The 24,392-nt window shown below is 35.3% G+C and overlaps 1 protein-coding gene across 5 annotated transcripts in view; it reads left to right on the top strand.

Moving 5' to 3' along the window:
* Nucleotides 1-24,392, top strand: part of LOC136036051 (phosphatidylinositol 4-kinase beta-like) — a 206,082-nt gene that overhangs the window by 128,497 nt on the left and 53,193 nt on the right. For all 5 annotated transcript variants that reach the window (XR_010619617.1, XR_010619618.1, XR_010619616.1 and 2 more), the window contains 2 exons: nt 10,705-10,850; nt 22,656-22,859. Coding sequence is in view for 1 of the 5 variants with exons in the window: in XM_065718007.1 (XP_065574079.1) it covers nt 10,705-10,850; nt 22,656-22,859 (350 nt within the window). In the remaining 4 variants the exon portion in view is untranslated. The remainder of the gene's footprint in view (nt 1-10,704; nt 10,851-22,655; nt 22,860-24,392) is intronic.

A 24,392-nucleotide genomic window follows, 5' to 3' on the forward strand; every position in this document is an offset into this window, starting at 1 on the left:
GAAAAAAAAAATGGGTGGAAAAGTATCGTGACTTTTCCAAGGTATCACCTTTTTCTTAAGGAGGATAGAGCAGCTCACTTCCATTGCTGATGCATTTGACTGATTTGCAATGTCTAATGCACACTGTCCTGTAATTGGGTATTAAAAAGTATGCTTTAGTTGTATTGGTGTATTCGCAACCCCAATCACTTTTTTTTCTCTTTTTTTAGCCAGTTGTATTGTTCCTAAAATGCATGTCAGAAAGAGTACCTTTTTTACCCATCGTTGTATTTACTTGTTGCCATTCTAAATTTTGTAGCCAGAAAAAGTCTTAATTTAGCAACCATTATGAGTAACAAATGGTGCAAATTGTTTTCCTTCTAACATCTTATAAAATAATCTAAGAAATGATTAATTGTATTTATCAGGACTTCCGGAGGGAATTCCGAAAGAGAAACAGAAATTTCAGACATCCTTATTGATGTTTCTGCTCCTTCTTAGCTACAATTCCCTTCTGGGCTAGGTTCTTGGAAACTTTCTTCCGTTGACTGGTTAATTGGTTTATTTTAAAAGTGATATCAACAGCGCCGAAAAACAGTTATTAAATACTTTTTTTTGTGTATAATGAGATAACGAGCTGTAAACCTAGTGAAAGATTGGTAAGGAATCACAGAGGTAAGGCCGTATCCAGGAGGAGGGAGAGGTTATCGGGTTTGGACCCTCCCCCAAAATTGTTGTCTAACTGGTAAAAATGTAAAAAATTAAAATAGGCAAATTTTCATACGTTTTTGAAGTTTCTTATAGCTCCCTCCCTTCTAAGGACACCCTGAATCCACCCTTGCACATATGCTTAGTAAAACTGAACTCGTGCAGCACTCAATTCGAGTAAAGGTCGATTGATACAAGCTTGATTCCATTGATCACTGATGCACCTGAATGAGGGTAAGTTTGGGTTTCCCCAATCCCATGGTGAAAAAATTATTAACTACTCTTCCAAATAAGTGACGAAACTTTTTTTTTTTTTTTGCTGTGGTGAGAATTGAAATGGCATAGATTACCTAAGCCATCGCTTTTAATATTCATTTTGTTTAAAATTATGTTATTCGTTTTTTTTTGCACGGGCCTTTCTTTTATTATCTGTAAATAATTTTGGCATTTTGTAGAAGCATTTCTTCTTTCAGAGAGTGCCCTGTGGTCAGCCTGAATATGTAAAATGTTGCTGCCATATCATAACCATGTGTATATAATGCTTGTGTTTATACATCATCCTGGTATTATTCGTGGCACGTGGCAGGATAATTTTGTAGATTTTTTCTTTTACTCGAGTCCACCCAAATCAATAGATTAATTAACAAATTTTAACTACATCGAAGGGCCCATATCCTGGCACGTGTGCAAAGAACGGGTTATCAACCCTACGCCCTCAATCTATTGTTAGCGTTTTTATTATTTTTTATGCGTATGTCTACATGATTTGCCTTTATTTTATTTATTTTTTTCGTTTTATGCCCTATTCTATCTCCAAAATGTTACACCTTACACCTCCCTTGGCAAATACATTCATGTATACATGCATGACCTCTACTAAATATCAAACAGTTCGTGGTAACGAACTATAAATAAGTAGCGACCTGGCTCAAAAGTAACCGAAACTCTAAAAAAGGGAATTTTGATACCAATAGATACATCAAAAGAACCGGATTTTTATGCTAATTGCAAATATATAAGTTTCATCAAGTTTAGTCTTACCCACCAAAGTTACGATCCTGAGAAAATTTGCCTTATATTCGAAAAATGGGGAAAGACCCCCTAAAAGTCATAGAATCTTAATAAAAATCACACCGTCAGATTCAGCATACCAGAGATTCCTACCGTAGAGGCTTCAAGCTCCTATCTGTGACAATGTCGAATTTTATATTTTTTCCCAGAAGAAAGATCACGGATGCGTGTTTATTTGTTGTTGTTTTTTTTTTCCCAGGGGTGATCCTATCCACCCAGTGGTCGTAGAATATCGCGAGAGGGCTCATTCGAAAGGAAATTAAAAGTGCTATTGCCCATAGTCACCCGATCAAAATTTTGAAGTAGCCATTTTGTTCAGCATAATAAAAATGTCTGATAACCGTGTTTTAAGAAGATTTATTCCCCCACTGTCCCCGGAGGAAGGGCTACAGGTTTTTAACTTTGCTCACTGTTAACATATAGTATTGGTTATTGGGAAGTATATTGACGTTTTCAGGGGGGATATTGTTTTTTTTTTTGGGGGGGGGTGTTACGTGGGAGGATCTTCCCTTGGGGGAAGGGAATTTTCTATGAAGGGTGCGCTGGATTTCCCAGCATTATTTAAAAAACGACGAGAAATTAAATAAAAAAACAAGTTTTTTTTCAACTGAAAGTAAGGAGCAACATTAAAACTTAAAACGAACAGATATAATTTCGTATATGATTCAGATTCAGATTCATTTATTCAAAAATTCATATTCATCAAAATCTTCAACTTGCCCAAATGGAGAGACAAGCTCGACTACTGGGCAAGACATATAAACAAAATTTAAACAATCCTCATTGATACAGAACAAACAAAAAATGAACCACTATTTCGTCAATAAATAAAAAAAAGAGTATCTTTAATGAGAGTATTTAAGGTGGAGTAAGTGGAGTGAGGCCAAAATAAAATAAAAAATTAAAACATTTTACCAACCGTTCTTGCAAGCAGATTCCATTATATAACTTTTTAATCGTCTCTTGAAAGATCCTTTTGGTAACTCAACAAATTTATTTAATGAATATTTGTTGGCTATTGATGGGATTAAATAAAAAAAAACGAGTTTTTTTTAACTGAAAGTAAGGAGTGACATTAAAACTTAAAACGCACAGAAATTACTTCGTATATGAAAGAGGCTGCTTCCTCATCAACGCCCCGCTCTTTACGCTAAAGTTTGACTCTTTCTCTCAATTCTTCTTTTTAAAACAGTAAAAAACTTTAGCGTAAAGAGCGGGGCGTTGATGAGGAAGCAGCCTCTTTCATATACGAAGTAATTTCTGTGCGTTTTAAGTTTTAATGTCGCTCCTTACTTTCAGTTAAAAAAACTCGTTTTTTTTTATTTAATTTCTGAACGTTTTTGAATCAATGCATGTTTTGATTTTGGCTCTCCGCAGAGGAATAATCAAAACGAAATTTGCATATTTTTTGGGGGGGCTAAATGGCTTTCTCATAATTTTGATCGAATGATTTTGAGAAAAAAAGAGCGGGGGCGAAGCCTAGTTGCCCTCCGATTTTTTGGTTAATTAAAAAGGCAACTAGAACTTTTAATTTTTTACGAATCTTTTTATTGGTAAAAGATTTACGTAACTTATAAATTAGCTTACGTAAAGAACTTTTGTATTCTCATGTTTTTATTACATATATGAGGGGATTCGCCCCATCGTCAGTATCTCGCTCTTTACACTAAAGTTTAAATTTTATCCCATTTCATTAAGAATGACCCCTGAATCATAAAAGTCGTAGAATAAATAGTTGAAATTACTAAAAATACTTTAGCGTAAAGACCGAGGTATTAGAAGAAGGTCAGCCCCTCATATGGGTAATAATTTCTGTTTGTTTTAAGTTTTATTGCTGTTCCTTACTTCCAGCTGAAAAAGCTTTTTCACATTTATTTTTCAATTGTTTTTTTTTAAATAATGCTAGTAAATCCTGCTTTCCCTTCATGGAAATTTTCTTCTCCTCAACCCTACGCCCTCAATCTATTGTTAGCGTTTTTATTATTTTTTATGCGTATGTCTACATGATTTGCCTTTATTTTATTTATTTTTTTCGTTTTATGCCCTATTCTATCTCCAAAATGTTACACCTTACACCTCCCTTGGCAAATACATTCATGTATACATGCATGACCTCTACTAAATATCAAACAGTTCGTGGTAACGAACTATAAATAAGTAGCGACCTGGCTCAAAAGTAACCGAAACTCTAAAAAAGGGAATTTTGATACCAATAGATACATCAAAAGAACCGGATTTTTATGCTAATTGCAAATATATAAGTTTCATCAAGTTTAGTCTTACCCACCAAAGTTACGATCCTGAGAAAATTTGCCTTATATTCGAAAAATGGGGAAAGACCCCCTAAAAGTCATAGAATCTTAATAAAAATCACACCGTCAGATTCAGCATACCAGAGATTCCTACCGTAGAGGCTTCAAGCTCCTATCTGTGACAATGTCGAATTTTATATTTTTTCCCAGAAGAAAGATCACGGATGCGTGTTTATTTGTTGTTGTTTTTTTTTTCCCAGGGGTGATCCTATCCACCCAGTGGTCGTAGAATATCGCGAGAGGGCTCATTCGAAAGGAAATTAAAAGTGCTATTGCCCATAGTCACCCGATCAAAATTTTGAAGTAGCCATTTTGTTCAGCATAATAAAAATGTCTGATAACCGTGTTTTAAGAAGATTTATTCCCCCACTGTCCCCGGAGGAAGGGCTACAGGTTTTTAACTTTGCTCACTGTTAACATATAGTATTGGTTATTGGGAAGTATATTGACGTTTTCAGGGGGGATATTGTTTTTTTTTTTGGGGGGGGGGGTGTTACGTGGGAGGATCTTCCCATGGGGGAAGGGAATTTTCTATGAAGGGTGCGCTGGATTTCCCAGCATTATTTAAAAAACGACGAGAAATTAAATAAAAAAACAAGTTTTTTTTCAACTGAAAGTAAGGAGCAACATTAAAACTTAAAACGAACAGATATAATTTCGTATATGATTCAGATTCAGATTCATTTATTCAAAAATTCATATTCATCAAAATCTTCAACTTGCCCAAATGGAGAGACAAGCTCGACTACTGGGCAAGACATATAAACAAAATTTAAACAATCCTCATTGATACAGAACAAACAAAAAATGAACCACTATTTCGTCAATAAATAAAAAAAAGAGTATCTTTAATGAGAGTATTTAAGGTGGAGTAAGTGGAGTGAGGCCAAAATAAAATAAAAAATTAAAACATTTTACCAACCGTTCTTGCAAGCAGATTCCATTATATAACTTTTTAATCGTCTCTTGAAAGATCCTTTTGGTAACTCAACAAATTTATTTAATGAATATTTGTTGGCTATTGATGGGATTAAATAAAAAAAAACGAGTTTTTTTTAACTGAAAGTAAGGAGTGACATTAAAACTTAAAACGCACAGAAATTACTTCGTATATGAAAGAGGCTGCTTCCTCATCAACGCCCCGCTCTTTACGCTAAAGTTTGACTCTTTCTCTCAATTCTTCTTTTTAAAACAGTAAAAAACTTTAGCGTAAAGAGCGGGGCGTTGATGAGGAAGCAGCCTCTTTCATATACGAAGTAATTTCTGTGCGTTTTAAGTTTTAATGTCGCTCCTTACTTTCAGTTAAAAAAACTCGTTTTTTTTTATTTAATTTCTGAACGTTTTTGAATCAATGCATGTTTTGATTTTGGCTCTCCGCAGAGGAATAATCAAAACGAAATTTGCATATTTTTTGGGGGGGCTAAATGGCTTTCTCATAATTTTGATCGAATGATTTTGAGAAAAAAAGAGCGGGGGCGAAGCCTAGTTGCCCTCCGATTTTTTGGTTAATTAAAAAGGCAACTAGAACTTTTAATTTTTTACGAATCTTTTTATTGGTAAAAGATTTACGTAACTTATAAATTAGCTTACGTAAAGAACTTTTGTATTCTCATGTTTTTATTACATATATGAGGGGATTTGCCCCATCGTCAGTACCTCGCTCTTTACACTAAAGCTTAAATTTTATCCCAATTCATTAAGAATGACCCCTGAATCACAAAAGCCGTAGAATAAATAGTTGAAATTACTAAAAATACTTTAGCGTAAAGAGCTAGGTATCATAAGGAGGTGAGCCCCTTATATGGGTAATAATTTCTGTTTGTTTCAAGTTTTATTGCTGTTCCTTACTTCCAGCTGAAAAAGCTTTTTCACATTTATTTTTTAATTTTTTTTAAATAATGCTAGTAAATCCTGCTCTCCCTTCATGGAAGTTTTCTTCTCCCATGACAAATTCTCGATGGAAAGTTCCCCCAGCATATCCCCCTCTTCTCAACCCCTCCCCCAACCAAAAAAATCCTCCTGAAAACGCCTGTATACTTCCCAATAACCATTACTATATGTAAGCACAGGTCAAAGTTTGTAACTTGTTGCCCCTCCCGCGGGGACTGTGGGGGAGTAAGTCGTCCCCAAAGACATAGTTATAAGGTTTTTCGACTACGCTGAATAAAATGGCTATCTCAGAATTTTGATCCGTTGACTTTGGGAAAATAATTAGCGTGGAAGGGGGCCTAGGTGCCCTCCAATTTTTTTGGTCACTTAAAAAGGGCACTAGAACTTTTCATTTCCGTTAGAATGAGCCCTCTTGCAACATTCTAGGACAACTGGGTCGATACGATCACCCCTGGGAAAAAAAAAACAAACAAAAAAACAAATAAACACGCATCCGTGATCTGCCTTCTGGCAAAAAATGCAAAATTCAACATTTTTGTAGATAGGAGCTCGAAACTTCTACAATAGGGTTCTCTGATACGCTGAATCTGATGGTGTGATTTTCTTTAAGATTCTATGACTTTTAGGGGGTGTTTCCCCCTATTTTCTAAAATAACGCAAATTTTCTCAGGCTCGTAACTTTTGATGGGTAAGACTAAACTTGATGAAACTTATATATTTAAAACCAGCATTAAAATGCGATTCTTTTGATATAGCTATTGGTATCAAAATTCCATTTTTTAGAGTTTTGGTTACTATTGAGCCGGGTCGCTCCTTACTACAGTTCGTTACCACGAACTGTTTGATCATATACCGGAGGTTGAAACGGGATCTTTCATTTTTCACCAGAGGTAGTTTGTATGGGTGAACACATCTAGTTATCAGTGAATTTTGATGTTTGGACAGTAAATTCTGGTCAAAAAAGAAATTATGTACATGTTGAATCTTAAAAAACCAACTAGATAATAGGAGATGAGATTTCTGTGTGAGAGTCATTATGTCTAGAAACAGGTAAGAGGTACGTGTTTCAGAGTGGATATATGTACTCCTCGGGTGTTGTAAAAACTTATCTAGAATTTGAATAGCTTTGTTTTGCAGGGTTTGTAGTGGTTTAATATGTGATTTAAAAGTCAGCAAAAATATAGCTGAGCAATATTGGATTTGTGCATCAATTAGGCAAAAATATAGGATTCTTAGAACCTTATATGAGAATAAAAATTTTAGTCGGTGGAGCAAACCTATATATCTTGATAATTTTAGTCTCAACAACGAAATATGGTTTTTAAAATTCATGGTAGGGTCAAAAACGATACCTAAATATTTTGCTGTGTATACTCTTTTGGTTTCATGAATAGTATCAATGGTAATTTCATTCAGAGAAATATTTTTCAACTTTTGATTTGATCTTCCATAAATAATAAATTCTGTTTTAACAAAATTAGGGACAAGTTTGTTAATTTGGAACCAATTTGTGATGGATTTTGCAACTTCAATCAGTTTTTCTTTCAGTGCATCTAATGTTGGTGCTTTTAAACTTGCTGCAGTATCATCCGCAAACATAATTGTTAATGCATTTTCAGTAGTAGAATTAGGGTAGAATATGAGGGTGTTCAACCCTAGTCAATACCTTGTTCTTTACGCTAAAGCTTTATTAGTACTTTCAAAGGAGCTATTTATTCTAATTAAACGACTTTTGTGATTTATGAGTCATTCTTATTGAATTGAAACAAAATTTGAACTTCAGAGTAAAGAGCAAGGCATTGACTTGGGGCCGAACCCCCTCATATACGTAATAATTTCTGTTCGTTTAAAGTTTTAATGTTACACCTTATTTTCAGTTGAAAAAGCTTGTTTTTTTTATTTAATAACAAATATGACTTTGCACCAAATATAGTACCATCCTATATACGAAGATGCATTTAAAAAAAAAACAAAACTATATTTCATTTTAATAGTATGTTTTGTTAATTAAAAATACACTTAACATAGCATTTTTTTTTCAAATCAGCCCTTAAACAGCTCGTTCTGATTTTCCAGTGCCCTGCAAGCAGTGAAGAAGGAACAAAAAAAGGAAAAAGAGGCCATATTAGTGCTACCTATGCAAAAAAGAGATTTTCGTTAGTGTTGAAGACGGGGGGTCGTATGTTTTCTGTCTAGGGTTTAAAGCCAGGGTTTTTAGTCATGGCGATTCTAGTCTTTTGCTTTTTGTTTCGATCCAATGCCATTTATGAGGTGTTAAAGGCTTTTTTCGGAAATTATCATTTTTTTTTTACAAGATTTTACTATTCAAACTAATCGAGATAATAGTTACCATTTTTGAATCAGCTACAAATGGCAATATTATTTCACTAACCAGTTCTTAATCGTTTTTTTTTTTTTTTTTTGGTTACTGTGGGCCGTGGTTCATTCTTCACTAAGTTGCAGCTGCCGCTGTAATCAAGATGCGGGGTAGCCTATCTTTTATATAAAAATATATTGAATTGTTAGGGTATAATCTTCTATACTGATCAGTAAAATATGATTTCCAAACAGAGAAAAGGTCTGCTTATTGAAAATGTTAATATCAACATCATGACACGTAAGCATAGGATAAGGACCTTTCTAGTCGTGCCCCCTTTTAAATATCGAAAACTTTCGTTTTTTAGTTATTACCGAAAGACACCGTGTGCCATCTGTTCCTTATTTTGTTTTGTTGAGCTTAGACACAATTCCCCCGCCCCCACTTAAAAAAATATGCCAAATAGCGCATGCAGAAAGTTATCTGCAGGTGAAGCTGTTCTGCATTAAAGTGTAAACGTGAAGGTTGTGTGGTATAATTGCATTATCTTAGTTATTTTGAATAGGCTATTTTAAAGGCTATTCTTTATAGTTTGCCTTGTCTATTATTTCAACATTAGCAGTATTTATGGCCTTAAGCGATTCATTGAAGATTTGCACTTTTGTATCATTGAAATTTGTTCTTTATTGATTGAGTTTATAGTTTACAAATTCTATAATTAGTATGCGTAAATTAATTATGTGGTTACTATGTGTTAACCGTTATGGATGAGTTGATATTTATTTTGTTATTCAAGGTTTTAAAATCTAGGTTGTGTTTATTCGTGCATTTAAAACTTGAATGTCATTGGACTTATGGCATTCGAACTTAGGTCTTAGCATATTAAATTTGCAATAAGTGGTATATTTCCAAATTATTTGGCCTCTTGTTATTGAACGCACTATTCGTCAGCAACAAAGCTTAGCCTGCCTTTACCTACTTGTTCATAAAAGAAATTCAGTACTTTGCCAACCAAGGCCATATCCAGAGAGGAGGGGGTTAAAATTATGCCCCGAAATATATGTTCGACTCGTAAAACCGTAACAAAACTTAATATAAACGAATTTTAGACGTGTTTTTTAATTTTTTTTGCACCCCCGAAAAATTTTTGGTTACGACCCTGTTGCTGATTCTTGTCACTTAAAATTCGTGAAATCGGATAGTAAGTTTTTCACTAACTTCCTGCACCCTATTGGCAGCCTTGATGACCGTGAATCGGTTTTTCAACATCTGGTTTGCCATTTAAGCAAATAGCTTGGCGAAGATAGGGACGCAAAGGTGTGACCCTTGGAGGGGGGGGGGGTTTCCTGGGGATGGGTTCCAGAACACAATAGAAGTGCATGCACAATTCATTCTATCCTGAGCAGGGACCGGTCTGACAGGATTAGTTTCCCTTGAAAAATCTAAAAACTATATACTCGACGTAGATAACTTCTACAAAGGATAAAAAGGTTTCATTCCTATTTTGAAATGTTTTACTTTCCTAATAACTATGTTTTTGAGGAAGACTTAGTTCCCCCACGGTCCCCAGGGTAAGGGCTGCAAGTTATTAGCTTTGCCCACTGTTTAGATATAGTATTGGTTATTGGGAAGTATATATACGTTTTCAAGGGGGATATGTTTTAGTGGTGGTGAGGGTGGTCAGGGGAGGGGGTTACGTGGGAATATTTTTCCATGGAGGAAGTTTTCTTGGGGGAAGGGAATTTATATGAAGGGGGTGCCGGATTTCCCAGCATTATTTAAAAAATGATCAGAAATTAAATAAAAAAAAAAAGATTCTTTTTTCAACTGAAAGTAAGGAGCAACATTAAAACTTAAAACGAAGAGAAATTATTACGTATTTGAGGGAGTTCGACCCTAGTCAATTCTTCGTTCTTTACGCTAAAGTTTGTTTTTAGTACTTTCAAAAGAGCTATTGTTCTAATTAAACGGCCTTTGTGATTCAAGGGTCATTCTTATTGAATTTGAACAAAATTCGAACATTAGCGTAAAGAGTGAAGTATGGACTTGGGAGTGAACCCCCTCGTATATGTAATAATTTCTGTATTAACCATTTACTTCTAATATAACAGTTCGTAGGTTGTGTGGTTTGATAGTTCTTCTTAGGGACAGGAAAATGTAAAAAAGGGAAAAAAAGTGGCAGTTTTTTCTTTTATGGGAAGTTGAACCCATCCCAGGGGAATTCTCCAACTATTCTCCCTAAAACCTAATTTTTGGAATTTGAACATAAACTTATTTTATGATTTGACAGGAAAGGAACGCATGCCTATTGATTTTAACTAAATACAAAATATAAAGATAGGTCAATTAGCTGTATTAAGGTCATCAACCGAAGAGACCAAAGGAACTCGTACCCTAATTTGACTTTTAAATATGGCTCTTATCAAGGTGCTGCAACGCCAAGTCTCCTTGATGAAAGTATGCCTGCAAGTCCAGCTCTTCATAGGGCTACTATTGGTCAAGGAAACTCGATGTTTACTGTTGACGACTGTGATGATGCCTGGTCACAAGAGGATGATGAAATCTCACAAATGGTAAGTCAATTACCATTAATATCAATAGGAGCAGCTAGTTCAAAGATCGAGTAAAGACAGTATAGCTTGGCTAATCTAGAGAGTATTGGATATCGATATTCCATTTTCCAAGGATATCGATATTTGTATGTTTTACGATCTGAAGCTAGAAGTTCTAACTGAACGACATCACATTGAAAAGTATGGCTGTGAAAAAACTAAGTGAAACCATAGTCATGTTTATGCAACTTTGACATACTTAGTAGATGTTCTTTTGCTGGATCTAGATATTTAATGCTGGAATATACCTTCTTTCTGCAGCAGAAGTTTAAATATTGGAATGACATTGTATCAAACAGTTCAAGGTAACGAACTATTGTAAGGAGCAACCCGGCTCAATAGTAACCGAAAATCTAAAAAAGGAAATTTTGATAACCATATATACATCAAAAGGTTTGGATTTTTATCATTTCAGATATATAAGTTTCAACAATTTCAGTCTCACACAGTTATGTGCCTGAAAATTTTGCCACATTTTCGAAAAAAAGGGGAAACACCCCCTAAAAGTAATCGAATCTTAATGAAAATCACACAATCAGATTAGCGTATCAGAGAACCCTGGTTAAGAGGCTTCAAACTCCTACCTGCAAAAATGTGGAATTTTGTATTTTTTGCCAGAAGAAAAATCACGGATGCCTGTTTGATTTGTTGTTTTTTTCCAGGGGTGATCGTACCGACCCAGTGGTCCTAGATTATCACGAAAGGGCTCATTCGAACGAAGAATAAAAGTTCTAGTGCCCTTTTTAAGTGACCAAAAAATTTGAGGGCAATTAGGCCCCCTCCCACGCTCATTTTTTCCCGAAGTCATCGGATCAAAATTTTGAGATAGCCATTTCTTTCAGTATCGTTGGATAACCTAATAACTATGTCCTTGAGGATGACTTAATCCCCACAGTCCCTGGGTGAAGGGCTGCAAGTTATGAACCTTGTCCATTGTTTAAGTGTAGTATTGGCTATTGGGAAGTATACAGACATTTTCAGGGATATTTTTTCGTGTGTAAGGGAGGGGGGGGGGGGTCGGGAGGTTGTGAAGTGAAAGGATTTCTCTCCATGAAGAATTTTTCGTCTTACCCAGTTAGTCTTACCCATCAAAAGTTACGGGCCTGAGAAAATTTACTTATTTTCAAAAAAAAAGGGGGAAACACCACCTAAAAGTCATAGAATCTTAATGAAAATAACACCATCAGATTTTGCGTATCAGAGAACTCACTGTAGAGGTTTCAAACTCCTATTTGTAAAAATGTGGAATTTTGGATTTTTCGCCAGAAGAAAGATCACGGATGCATGTTTATTTGTTGTTGTTTTTTTCCCATGGATGATGGTATGTGGTCCTAGAATATCGCGAGGGGGCACATTCTGACGGAAAATAAAAGTTTTAGTGCCGAAAAATTGGAGGGCAACCCCCTCCCATGCTAATTTTTTCTCAAAGTCATCGGATCAAAATTTTTAGATAGCCATTTTGTTCAGGATAGTTGAGAAATCTAGTAACTATGTCTTTGAGGACGACATAATCCCCCACAGTCCCCGATGGAAGGGCTGCAAGTTATAAACTTCGCCCATTGTTTACATATAGTATTGGATATTGCGAAGCATACAGACGTTTTCTGGAGGATTTTTTTCTGGTGTTGGCGGGGGGAGGTTGGGGAGAGGTGGTTACATGGAAGTATCGTTCCATGGAGGAATTTATCATGGGGAAGAGAATTTCCAGGAAAGGGGCCCTGGATTTTTCAGTATAAAAAAAAATGATAAATTCAATAAAAAAAACAAGTTTCTTCAACTGAAAGTAAGGAGCAACATTGAAAATTAAAATTAACAGAAATTATTACGTATATGAGGAGGTTCGTCCCCTCATCAATTCGTCGCTCTTTACGCTAAAGTATTTTTAGCAATTTCAAAAGAGCTAGTTATTCTAATTAAATGGCCTTTGTGATTCAGGTGTCTTTCTTAAAAAAACTGTAACAAAATTCGGACTTTAGTTTAAAGAGCGAGGTATTGACGAGGGGGCGAGCCCCTTCATATACGTAATAGAAATATACGAATATAGAAGTTCGTTACGTAAGTTAATTCGTAAGTTATGTATATTTATTACTAATAAAAGCGTTCGTAAATAAAATTAAAAGTTCTAGTTACCTTTTTAAGTAACCAAAAAATTGGGGGGGGGGGTAACTAGGACCCCTCTCCCTCCCCTTTTTTCTCAAAATCGTCAGATCAATACTTTGAGAAAGCCATTTAGCTAAAAACGGTAAAAGTATATGCAAATTTCGTTTTGACTATCCATTTACGGTGAGCCAAAATGAAAACTTGTATTTATTCAAAAATGTTCAGAAATCATATAAAAAATGTAAGGAGCGACATTAAAACGTAAAACGAACAGAAATTACTCCATATATGAAAGGGGCTGTTCCCTTCTCAACGCCCCACTCTTTGCGCTAAAGTTTGACTCTTTCTCTCAACTCTACTTTTTAAAACAGTAAAAAACTTTCAAGCAGTTCGTGGTAACGAACTGTAGTAAGGAGCGACCCGGCTCAATAGTAACCAAAACTCTAAAAAATGGAATTTTGATACCAATAGCTACATCAAAAGAATTGCATTTTAATGCTGATCTTAGATATATGAGTTTCATCAAGTTTAGTCTTACCCATCAAAATTTACGAGCCTGAGAAAATTTGCCTTATTTTAGAAAATAGGGAGAAACACCCCCTAAAAGTCATAGAATCGTAACAAAAATCACACCATCAGATTCAGCGTATCAGAGAACCCTACTGTAGAAGTTTCAAGCTCCTATCTTCAAAAATGTGGAATTTTGTATTTTTTGCCAGAAGGCAGATCACGAATGCGTGTTTATTTGTTTGTTTGTTTGTTTTTGTTTTTTGTTTTTTTTTTCCAGGGTTAATTGTATCGACCCAGTGGTCCTAAAATGTTGTGAAAGGGCAACATTTTTTGGTCAAGCGACCAAAAAAATTGGAGGGAACCTAGGCCCTCTCCCCCGCTAATGATTTTCCCAAAGTCAACGGAACAAAATTCTGAGATAGCCATTTTATTCAGCATAGTCGAAAAACCTTATAACTATGTCTTTGGGGACGACTTACTCCCCCATAGTCCCCGTGGGACGGGCTACAAGTTACAAACTTTGACCAGTGCTTACTACAGTAATGGTTATTGGGAAATGTACAGACGTTTTCAGGGGGATTTTTTGGTTGGGGGAGGGTTTGAGAAGAGGGATATGTTGGGGGAACTTTCCATCGAGGAATATGTCATGGGGGAAGGAAATTTCCATGAAGGGAGCGCAGGATTTTCTAGCATTATTAAAAAAAACAATGAAAAAATAAATATCAAAAAGTTTTTTTCAACTGGAAGTAAGGAGCAGCATTAAAACTTAAAACGAAAAGAAAGTATTACGCATATGAGGGGCTCACCTCCTCCTAATACCCGCTCTTTACCCTAAAGTATTTTTAGTAATTTCAACTATTTATTCTACGGCTTTTGTGATTCAGGGGTCATTCTTAATGAATTGGGACAAAATTTAAGCTTTAGTGTAAAGAGCGAGGTACTGACGAGGGGGTAAACTCCCTCATATATGTAATAAAAACATGAGAGTACAAAAGTTCGTTATGTAAGCTAATTTATAAGTTATGTATATCTTTTACTAATAAAAACATTCGTAAAAAAATTAAAAGTTCTAGTTGCCTTTTTAAGTAACCAAAAAATCTGAGGGCAATTAGGCTTCCTCCCCCGCTCCTTTTTCTCTCAAAATCATCCGATCAAAACTATGGGAAAGCCATTTAGCCAAAAAAAAATCAATATGCAAATTTTGTTTTTATTATTCGTCTGCGGAGAGCCAAAATCAAAACATGCATTTATTCAAAAACGTTCAGAAATTAAATTTAAAAAACAAGTTTTTTTTAACTGAAAGTAAGGAGTGACATTAAAACTTAAAACGAACAGAAATTACTTCGTATATGAAAAGAGGTGTTTCCTAATCAATGCCCCGCTCTCTAGGCTAATTTTTTTTACCGTATTAAAAAGAAGAGTTGAGAGAGAATCAAACTTTAGCGTAAAGAGCGGGGCATTGATGAGGAAGCACCTCCTTTCATATACGAAGTAATTTCTGTTCGTTTTAAGTTTTAATGTCGCTCCTTACTTTCAGTTAAAAAAAACTTGTTTTTTTATTTAATAGCGTAAAGAGCGGGGCTCTTAACAAAGTTTTCTCAAACAAAGTAATTCTCATAAATTTGTTTTCGCTGTAAACTTTAGCTCATTTTTACTACTGTATTATATTATATACACTTGTGTTACTATACAGTAAGTATATTATTTACTAATCTACTATTATTCAACAATTCATCGCAGTACAAAACCCACACAGGCCAACAGGCAAACATAGCCAAAAGTCTTCCTAGTATTTTTATTGCTTTAACCTCAAGGTTTGCCTCTAAAAGACCTTACCACAGGGAGCTTTGACCCGCAGCCCCAAAATTTTTCAGGCGCAGCTTTATCCGCTGAACTTTCCCTGGGTAGATTGTCAAAAATGAAGACTCACAAAAACACAAATTTTCTGTATTTTCCATAAAAAAAACCGCTCACCCTCTTATCCTCACTTTCATTCTTCGAGAAGACCTTCTCGAAATCTTCTGAAAACTAACAAAGAACAGGGGTCTCCCCCCCCCCCCCGTCTAGAAGTGACAACATCCCAAATGGGAAGAAAGTATCCTAACAAGACCGAATTGTTTTCTTTATTGCTGAAAATGCTTCTACGCCAGGTTTATTACATGTAGAATATGCTTATCTTGGGTAAAGGATAGAACGATAAGCATAACGGTGTGAGAAGGGTAAAATTCTAATCTCTAGACAACTTCTCCGTTCTACATTAATGCACATTGTAATTATGTCTAAGCTTGGCAGATTCACAGGGTTTATGACCACTTAGAAATCTTGTTCCAATTGATTTGGGTCATTGTCCTTTGCAAGCTAGAAATCTTCGCTTTCCTTAATATTGCAAACTCTGCTTAGAGTATGACTCTATTTTATTTATTTAAATTGTTCGGACCCAAAGGAAATTCCCTGGTTGATTTCTACTATGCCAAGAGGTATGAGGCGTGGAAACTCATTGGAAGCAGACTTGGTTCACATTGCTGGTGATTTTGGAAGGAAGGAGGTAGAGTCAGAGGCGAAGCGCATAATCTTGAAAACTTGGCGGGTATAGCGATTACCACTGATTCAAAACGGAAAATAGTTCCACAATTGAGAGGGTGTTTATTTGTATTACCTTCAAAATCTAAAAAAAAAAGTTACAAAAGTAGAAGTTATCTAAAAAAGACTACCCGCCTAGTAAAAAAAAAACTTATAAAAAGGTCCTGCCTAGGTAAACACGCAAAGATGTAAAAACTGGAAATATGATTGTGTTGACTAGAGAACTTATTTAGGATGGGACTGGTATCATATCTCCTTATGTCATTGAGGTAAAAATGAACTTTTATTTGTGATGAAGGGAAAAACAACACAGCTAACATATATGGGATCCTGCATCCCAGTTTAAAGTTGTTGACATAGCTGAAATACAGGAAATAATATTGCAAATATGATGATTTTCCAGCATATCAAGCCCCCTCCCTGCCAATACAGGTTGGTGCTTGGTTCTAATTGTGTCGTCTTTAATTGATCTTCTTGAATAATTTGGCTTTGCTATGAGTTTATGTGCACTAGCAAGTAATTTTAAATATTGTTTACATTTTTCATGGGATGCAAGAATTTCGAACTTTCTATAGCAATATATCTGTTTAAATGTGAGGTTCTTTTAGTTCGTGGTGTCTGTATAATTCTGTCAAATTTAATTTCCGGCTCTTTAATGAAAGATAGCTCTGGTGGAAAATTCGCCCCTTAAATATTTCATAATGGATACACAGGAATACGCCCAATTTTATATAAAAGCAAAATGTTGTTTCCTAAATTTAACGACAAATGCAGCTTAAGCTTTTATATAATTTTATTTTAATAATAATATAAGTTCAAATTTGACCCCCAGAAAAAGTTGTAAAAGCATGACTAAAAACCGCCCAGTGGTAGTCGACTTTCAGAAATCACGGACACCAGGTGGCGCGAATGGTGAAAGCGTGCAAACCGGACCAAGCGTCATGGGGACTGTGCCAATCACGGTGGACTCGCGCACATCGGATGCTGTTAATTGGGTAACCACTCGAAACTACTTTAGTGTTTTCGGTCCCGTGCCCCCTCTCCCGCCTGAATTCTGAGGTTTTCTCTAAGTTTTTGTATATTACATGTAAATTCCCTTTTTGTATTTTTTCCAAAATTTCACCTTGCCTTTCCGAAGAGGCGCCTCTCTCGATGTTTTGGGATCTGCTTAATAAGTTCCCTCGCCCCTCCCCCTGCACATTGGTGTACCTTTAGACTTTCAGTTTAACCACCACATCCCCCCCCCAAAATTGGAAGAAAAATATCCCCGATCAATTTGGAGGGGGTTGTAATTCTTCCTTTTAATGGTTTGTAAAAACGACATATTTTTTTGGTACTTATATGTTATTGGAAATACATTGAAGAATTACGCTTAGGTTACATCTCAGAAAACCTGTTATGTTAGGTTGAGTTTGGCTAGGTTTGGTCTCCATAATTTTGTTTCTAAACTATTATTTTATCATCATGTTTTGTTATTTTCCATTAGGATTAACCGAACTTCACTTTTTTGGGTATGTTTCCAATAACCAACAAGTACCGTTCTTTTTGCCAATACGAAATCAATACCAACAATGAATAGCGCGATTTGTGTTTTAAACATTCTCCTGATAGGCTGCTTAAACTTGAGAAGTTGTTTTGACACAAAAAGATTGATGACGGCTTGTCTCCTCGTTTCAAATCTAATGGACATATTCACATAATTTGTTTTCCGACTATCCCCCTTATACTGTTGTAAAGGGGTTGCTACTGTCATAAATTTCAATGTTTTTACGCTCTTCCAGCCCCCAGGATGTCAAGAAAGGGAGTTAAGATTGATGGATTGTTTTGAGGTTCTTGGCGTTCTTTTAATCCCTTTAAAAACTTTGGGGTAAGATGGAATGTTTAATTTATTACTTTCTGCAAAGATGAAAAGGAAACATCTGGTTGGTGGTCCAAAGCCAAAATACATTAACTGCAAAAATTGAACAATAGCAGATAGGAAATAAGAGCTAAATGAGAAAGGAATGTTTTAAGAAAAAAAAAATGATGTATTTACGTGTTATCCCTACCACACTCAAGAAGTTTGATCTGTTTATAACCGGTTTTTCTGTGTTTACACTCAGATAATCAGCTTAACCGAAGTGAGATAAACTGCTATGCAAGTATGTTTAGGTACATACGTTTTGTCCTGACTACACCCAAAAAGTGAAGTTAGGTTAATCATAATAAAATATACCTAAATATTATGAAAACATAATACTTTAGTAACGAAATTATGGAAACTACAACAGAGAATCATAGAAAGCTGGCCGCCTAGAACGCATTATATTAAATGCCTAACCACGTCTATACATTAAATATTTAGTTAAAACATATTTGGATAATTACGGTTTATCTCGCTCAGGCTAATCTCCGAGCGAACAGAGGAAACAGGTTTCCTTGCAGATCAACAAGAAAGTATGGTCGTTATGAGACGCAAGTACCTCAAATATTATAATTATTAGCGAATTAAAAACAAAAGCTTATGTATTTCCCTCATACCCTGTTTCTGTTAATTGCATTATTTTATCTTTATGTGGACTTCAGTGTTTACGGCTTTCTACAGCTTAGTGTAAAAACACCATTAAGTTGTTTTAAGAGTCTAATTTTCAGTGCTTTACATTATTTTCTGCTATTACGGTAAAAAATTCTTCATCGGAAAAAGAATTATGTATTGGCAGAACATTCCCCCCCCCATATTTTTACGGTTTTGACAGCCCTATAAAAATCTTGATTTATTGATTATTTCTTCGAAAAAGGACAATCGTAAAACATCTCAAAATGAACGCAACACATGTTTCCGATTGAGATTGTTTTTTGGAAAAAATCCTTGCCAAGTCTTGGTTTTTATTGTTATAGCTTAGCTCTCTGTTTACTAATATTTTTGAGATTTGACGACTTTATATCAGAAAAAAATTCCTTCTGTTGGATCGTTGTGGACAATATTTATTGTTGTTTTCCTTTTAGAGAAATATTTTGCACAAACCGGAAAAAATTCTTTGAAGGAGAACACTTGTAACTGTGGTAAATTGATACTTCTAATTAGGAAATTATTTCTAGTTCTAAAAAAAATTCATAATTCTTGTTTATGTCTTTTCGGGTACCCATTTTAAAGTTATGCAGAATTCTTTATTGATTTTAAAATTCTAAGAAATTGTGGTTAACCTTGATTTAGATATTTCTATTTCTACTGAGTAACTGTGCACTCGTAAGTGACAGTATTAAATTTAAATTCAGATGAGTGATGGGAATGCAGCACCCGTGGGGGGAGACCTCCCTCAATTATGAAATAACCCATAAAAGCTCAAGATTTGATTAAGTGGTGCTTAGGAAGGACCTAGGAAATCTTTTTTATTTACTACCACCCTAACTGCTTTATTTATTTCCCTAATTTTGTTTATTTCGTAACTGCTGAATTACATATGGATTTGTGGATTTATGAATGATACGTTGCATAAAATAATGGGACTAATAGGGTATAGTCATATTAGAAGGTTTGGAAAACCTTCATATAAAGGCATTTGATCCCTTGGGTCATGTTTTGAATGTTTCTATTTATACTGAGTAACTCTGAAATACAAATGACGCTTGTAATTTTCATTTCCCATCACTCCTATCAACTACTCTAGGCCTTAAATTCAATGCAATAGCCACGGGGGGGGGGGGGGTTGAACCCCTTCTTGAATAATGGAAAATCTGCTAAAGGGGCAACATTTGATTAAGTCATGATTAGGAAAGGCCTAGAAAACTTTGTTTGTTTATTAAGTCACCTTACTACTGAATTATATGTGGGTGTGTGAATTTATGAATGACACGTTGCGTAAAATAATGGGACTATTAGGGTATAGTTATGTTAAAAAGTTATATAATTTTAGCTATATATATATATATATATATATATATATATATATATATATATATATATATATATATATATATATATAGTGTATAGTTACAGTTATATTTGAGAGTTTGAAAAGCCTTCATATTAAGGCGTTCGATCCTTTTCGGCAGTTAATCCTCCCACAATGCAATAAACCAATGTCTATTTAAAATGTTTTTCTTTGTAACCTTAAACAATTTTCAATTCACCGACACTGTGCTGTGGGGTAGGAAAGAGCTTCACCCCTCCCCCTCCTGAAAGCCAAAAAATGGATACGATGTAACATTTTCTGCCATTCAAGAACATATAACGTTTTTCCGGCATTTTTTTTTCAAATCATAGTACCCTCTTAGATTTTTTTTTACAGCCCCCCTCCCGGGAAAGTTTTCTGGGTGTGCTCATGTGAATAATTTTTTTTTTTAAGTCAAACATTCTGTGAAAAATTAAGTCAATCGGCAGTAAAAACTTGTTCATCCTATGTAATTTATCAATATATCAAAGTAGTATAGCTTGAATTTGTAAAATTAAATGAAGTAGAATTTTTTTTAATTCCTGATGATTTATCATATTCCCACCCCTTCCAAGTTGTTTTTTAACGATGATTCATAACTTAAATTAAATCATAACCGGATGTATATACAACACGCTATTTCCTTCCTAATTCAATAGCCACTCTGAACAAAGTTTCACTGAAATTAAAAATTAAGCCCTGCTGTTGTAGTAGGTTTGTAACCAGGATTCTTTTTGTTTTGAACAATGGGGTCCAAATAAGGGAAATGTGCTTATATAACCTAGTACTGCAGAAACATTGTATTTATCTAGTGTTTATATTTCCGGTTTGGTGGTAGCCCGGATCCAGATGCACACAGAGGAAGTTCTTCCCCTACCTCCCCGCCGATCTCCCGTCTTTGTATCGTTTTTTTTATAATTTACTTGTTTTAGTGGGTTTAGACGAGCCCTACTCCGCAAAAGATCCTAAATACGAACCTATATTGACCCCCCCTAAACACTGACTGTGCCTTTGCATTGAGTATATGCAACAACTTCCTTTATATATCCAGCAGGAAACAAATTATTTGGTTTACAGCATATTTAATTACGCGTGTACAAGGTCAGTAATTCAGGGCGTGCGACCAGTTTTTTCTCTATAATTATATAAAGTAAATAGACGAGTTGTGCTTTTTTTTGTTAGATTTTATCCAAGGAATACATGTTAATCATAAAAAATGGCATACGAGTATTAAATCTGACATGGAAGATCGAATTTTTTCTACAATAAGCTGAAAGAAAAAAATAAATTAAATTAAAAATCCAATGAAAAATACTGACATCTGTTCATTTTTGGTGCTAGTGAAGGCCGTATCCAAGGGGGGCTACCAGGTTTGAACCCTCTCCCCCCTGCAATTTCTGTCTGCCTCATAAAAACGTGAAATAAAAATGTATATCAACACATTTTTCATATGTTTTATAAGATATTTTATGAGCCCCCTCCCCGCAGAAAATAACCACCCCTCTCCCAACAAAAATCCTGGATACGCCCCTTGGTGCCAGTGTTACATGTTTTTCCATAAGTATTTTCAAAATTCTGGATGGCCACAAGATAGTGGTTAGAAGCTTATTTGATCGATAATACAATTGCGTCCCTTTGCTCCTTATAAACCCACCCTACGCAACATGAAAGGGACGTATAGCACGGGAAGGAAATTTTGGTGTTATTTTTATTTCTCGTTACCAGCTCTAGTAGGCCTCCTGGCGGATTGCAGAATAGTCATTATGTGCTCTTTCGTCAGATATCTTTGCCTATCCACTTTATACACTCATTATTTTGGAGACAGAATAAAGTTTCCGGCGTGAAAAATGGCAACTTTAAAAATCTTTTCTATTCCCATTTTCTCTTTACGTTAAGGAGATTCGATACCTAAAAGGATAATCCTATCTCATCCATTATAAACCTCTTGAGTTTGTGTGGCTAAACTATGAAAAAATGATCATGTAGTCTTGCCCTAACTTGTAGAGCTTGGATAAGAGATCCGAATAAACGACAAGAAACTAATAGCCGATACGATCAAGGATATTTTTGAAAAACCATGTAATTTCTCACGTTTCACGCTGGAGGTATTCATATTTACTGAAACTTGCATCAATAAAAATTGCGAATTTCACTTTTTCCATTAAACAGAGCAAAAATGTCAGTTTATAGTTCAGGAAAGGGCAGACCCTAAAAATATTCTAACATACCTATTTTGGAAACACTCAAAATGCTCGATGTGATTGAAAACCTTGCCGACACGGAATGTGTGCTATATATGTAAATTCAAACAGACAGCACTTTGCTTAATAATTAATAAGAGATTATATGTTTTCTTTTTTTAATCTTTCCTTTATCATCTTAATCTATCTTACTCTTTATCTATATTAATCTTTTAATCTATCCGATCGTTAGCCTTTCGAACTGTCGACACATTTAAGATCCTATATCAGTTTGTACTAAAATTGCTTGGGGAATTTTCTGCTGGTACTGGGAGAATTCACTAATGGGTCCTTTATCCTCGAGACAGCCAGCCGATGTTTAGACTCGCAAAATTATTTTTGATGTATCGAATCCCCCTTAAAAGGACTTCATTGAAGCCTTAAAGCTATTTATTGAAGCCTTTAAATGAATCATTTATTTTCAGTACTTACGAAGAAGTTGTTCTCAGCTTCGGGATCGTGGGGATACCATTTCACAAATGAGCTTTGAGTCTATCGATTCCAGAGACAGAGAACCGACACTTGTTTTTGCGCAAGATATTCGACGGAGACTTCAGGAGTCTATTGAAAGCTTAGGACCAAAGGGATTTAAAAGGGACCCAGAAGATCCATCGGCTTCTGTGCTGAAGGTAAACAGCACTTCATTTATATTTGTAGATTTAATAGTTGAGAAAACTGTAGAAATCAATTTATGGTTTAAAAGAACAAACTTCATATTTGCTTCATATCAAAACATTTGGGTTTTCAATCGATCAGTCTATCATGCATAATAGGTTTTTGTCTTGGGATTATTCTAACAGGCTGAATAACACAAAGGGAAATACTAAAGCCGATATTTTTCACAAAAAGAAAATAAGGTAAACTTACTTGAAATCGCATTTGCCAATTACAAACTAAATGAAATGTATCGTTAAAATTCCTGAGCTGGCGACTGTGGCGAGAGGAGTGTGCCCTGGAGAATGAAGAGCTCTTAATGCAGTCTTTTTTACTAAATAAAGAGCCGGCAAAGCTGGCTTTGGGGCTTGTCTTCTTTTGTAAAAAGACAGTTTAAGAGCGGTGAGACTGTTGTCATAACAAAAGTAAAAAAAAAAAAAACTAGATCTATGTTGCATGGGCAACGTGAGGTTTTGTGGCAACCTTTGTTCGGCTTCGCTGAGTAAAGTGTTGCGAGAGCAACACTTTGGATTTGTTCCCTCACTTCGATTAAACGCTGAATTTTTAATCTTTAAGGATCTTAATACTAGGTACACCAACTTGCAAAAGTTGCAAACCCTCATTGCAACTAGTAATAGTTGCAAAGCCCTCATCACTGAAGATTATTTTAGCATAACAGCCAATTATTATTTACAAATCCCCTACAAGCCCTGATTATTACTTACAAGTCCCCTAAGGTCCACACTTTCCGTAAAAACCGCAGAGGTTAGACCCTTACCACTTTCTAGGAATAACCTGAAATCGGGGTGCTAGAAAAAAAAAACACGACAAAATCAAAGTGTTGCTCTCGCAACACAATAAAACGATGCGGCACAAGACTCTACACTCAAAACAGGCGATGCTGATATCCGTATCATAGCTCGTCAGCCAATAAGTGTAATGGGAGTTTGGAATCCATTCGTCCTGTGCTTTCGCACACCCCTCCTGTTTACCCTCCACGGGTTTCTCTAGGTACCCATTTAGAACTAGGTCGACTCTGGGTGAGCTTTCAGAGTCACACCACTCACCAAACCAAATAACCTGTGACACGAGGACTCGAGCTTCTGTTCTTTCGGACACAGAATTCCAAGTCTAGCGTGCTAACCACTCGGCTAGGATCATTTAATAGTGTGATTACTACTAAACAGGGGGGCTTCGTAGATCTTTAAAGAAAGGAAAAAGAGAAAGAAAATAGAAGCGAGACCATTCACAAGGGCTAAAGGCCCTAGATAATTTTTACAAAAATAATTTATTTATAGAATAAATTTTAAAAAGTAATGTCCATAATGAAACGGTAAAAAATATGGCGGAACGTTTGTAAAAATTAATTTTAGAAATAAAAGAATAAAATAATTTAGAAAATAAATTTAGTAGTGCTCGAGATCCTGAGCTCTCCAACTGTGACACATGCAGCCTACTGTACTACTGTGGTACCACTAGTAGTGCTTCATAATCAATGAATAATCAAA

The sequence above is a fragment of the Artemia franciscana genome, chromosome 15, assembly GCF_032884065.1.
Source record: "Artemia franciscana chromosome 15, ASM3288406v1, whole genome shotgun sequence".
NCBI lineage: Eukaryota > Metazoa > Arthropoda > Branchiopoda > Anostraca > Artemiidae > Artemia > Artemia franciscana.